General features: G+C 64.3%; 1 protein-coding gene across 1 annotated transcript in view; it reads right to left on the reverse strand.

Annotated features, from left to right (window-relative positions):
• Nucleotides 1-694, reverse strand: part of FUZ (fuzzy planar cell polarity protein) — a 3,054-nt gene that overhangs the window by 786 nt on the left and 1,574 nt on the right. Inside the window, exons 5-6 of the mRNA XM_025196244.1 lie at nucleotides 319-414; nucleotides 102-193 (exon numbers count right to left, since the gene is read on the reverse strand). Coding sequence (XP_025052029.1) covers nucleotides 102-193; nucleotides 319-414 — 188 coding nt within the window. The remainder of the gene's footprint in view (nucleotides 1-101; nucleotides 194-318; nucleotides 415-694) is intronic.

The following is a 694-nucleotide window of genomic DNA, read 5'->3' on the forward strand; positions in this document are numbered from 1 at the left end:
AGCAGGAAACTGAGGGAGGAGATGTAGTGAGATGGGGTGGGGGGCAGCTAGCCAAGGGTGCTGATGCCCCTGCCCAATGTCCCATTCGCCCTCCCCTGACTTACGCCAGGACTCCAGGGTGCAGTGGGACACTGGGGGGCCGTGCACATGCCCGCAGAGGCTCCAGCAGGGGCTTCCAGAACTGTGGCACTAGCTGAAAGGCACAGAGACAGGCAGGCTAATGGTGCCAGTGTTCTTTCTCCCCCCCCCAAGCGCCTTAGCTGGGGCTTCTGTGTGGGCTTTGTGGGGGGGTACCATGCTATCCCCCCTGGCACCCACCTCAGTCTCCACAGCCTCCAGCGAGGGGCTGGGCCCACAAAGGAGGCAGATGTCCAAGCCGGGCAGCAGCTGGAAGGTAAGGAGACGGTGGGGGACCTGGAGGGGAGGGGGAGGCATAGGCATGGTTATATCTACTCCCTACTTTCCACCCCCTGCAGCCTTGAGCCCCTCCCCATGGGCTCTCACCATGGGGCTGCCTTGGGGCAGGTAGACAGGGTAGTCCCGGGTAGTGCTGGGAAGTAGTGAGCCCACAAGCCAGGCCAGCAGATTCACCTCCTGGGGGGCCAGCTGCCACCAGGGTTCAGTGGCCACTGCCACAAGGCCACCCACCAGCAGGCAGTCAAAGCGGCCCTCCGGTGCCCCCTGGAACGGCGGC

This window comes from Alligator sinensis, unplaced genomic scaffold (assembly GCF_000455745.1).
Source record: "Alligator sinensis unplaced genomic scaffold, ASM45574v1 scaffold647_2, whole genome shotgun sequence".
Classification (NCBI taxonomy): Eukaryota; Metazoa; Chordata; order Crocodylia; family Alligatoridae; genus Alligator; species Alligator sinensis.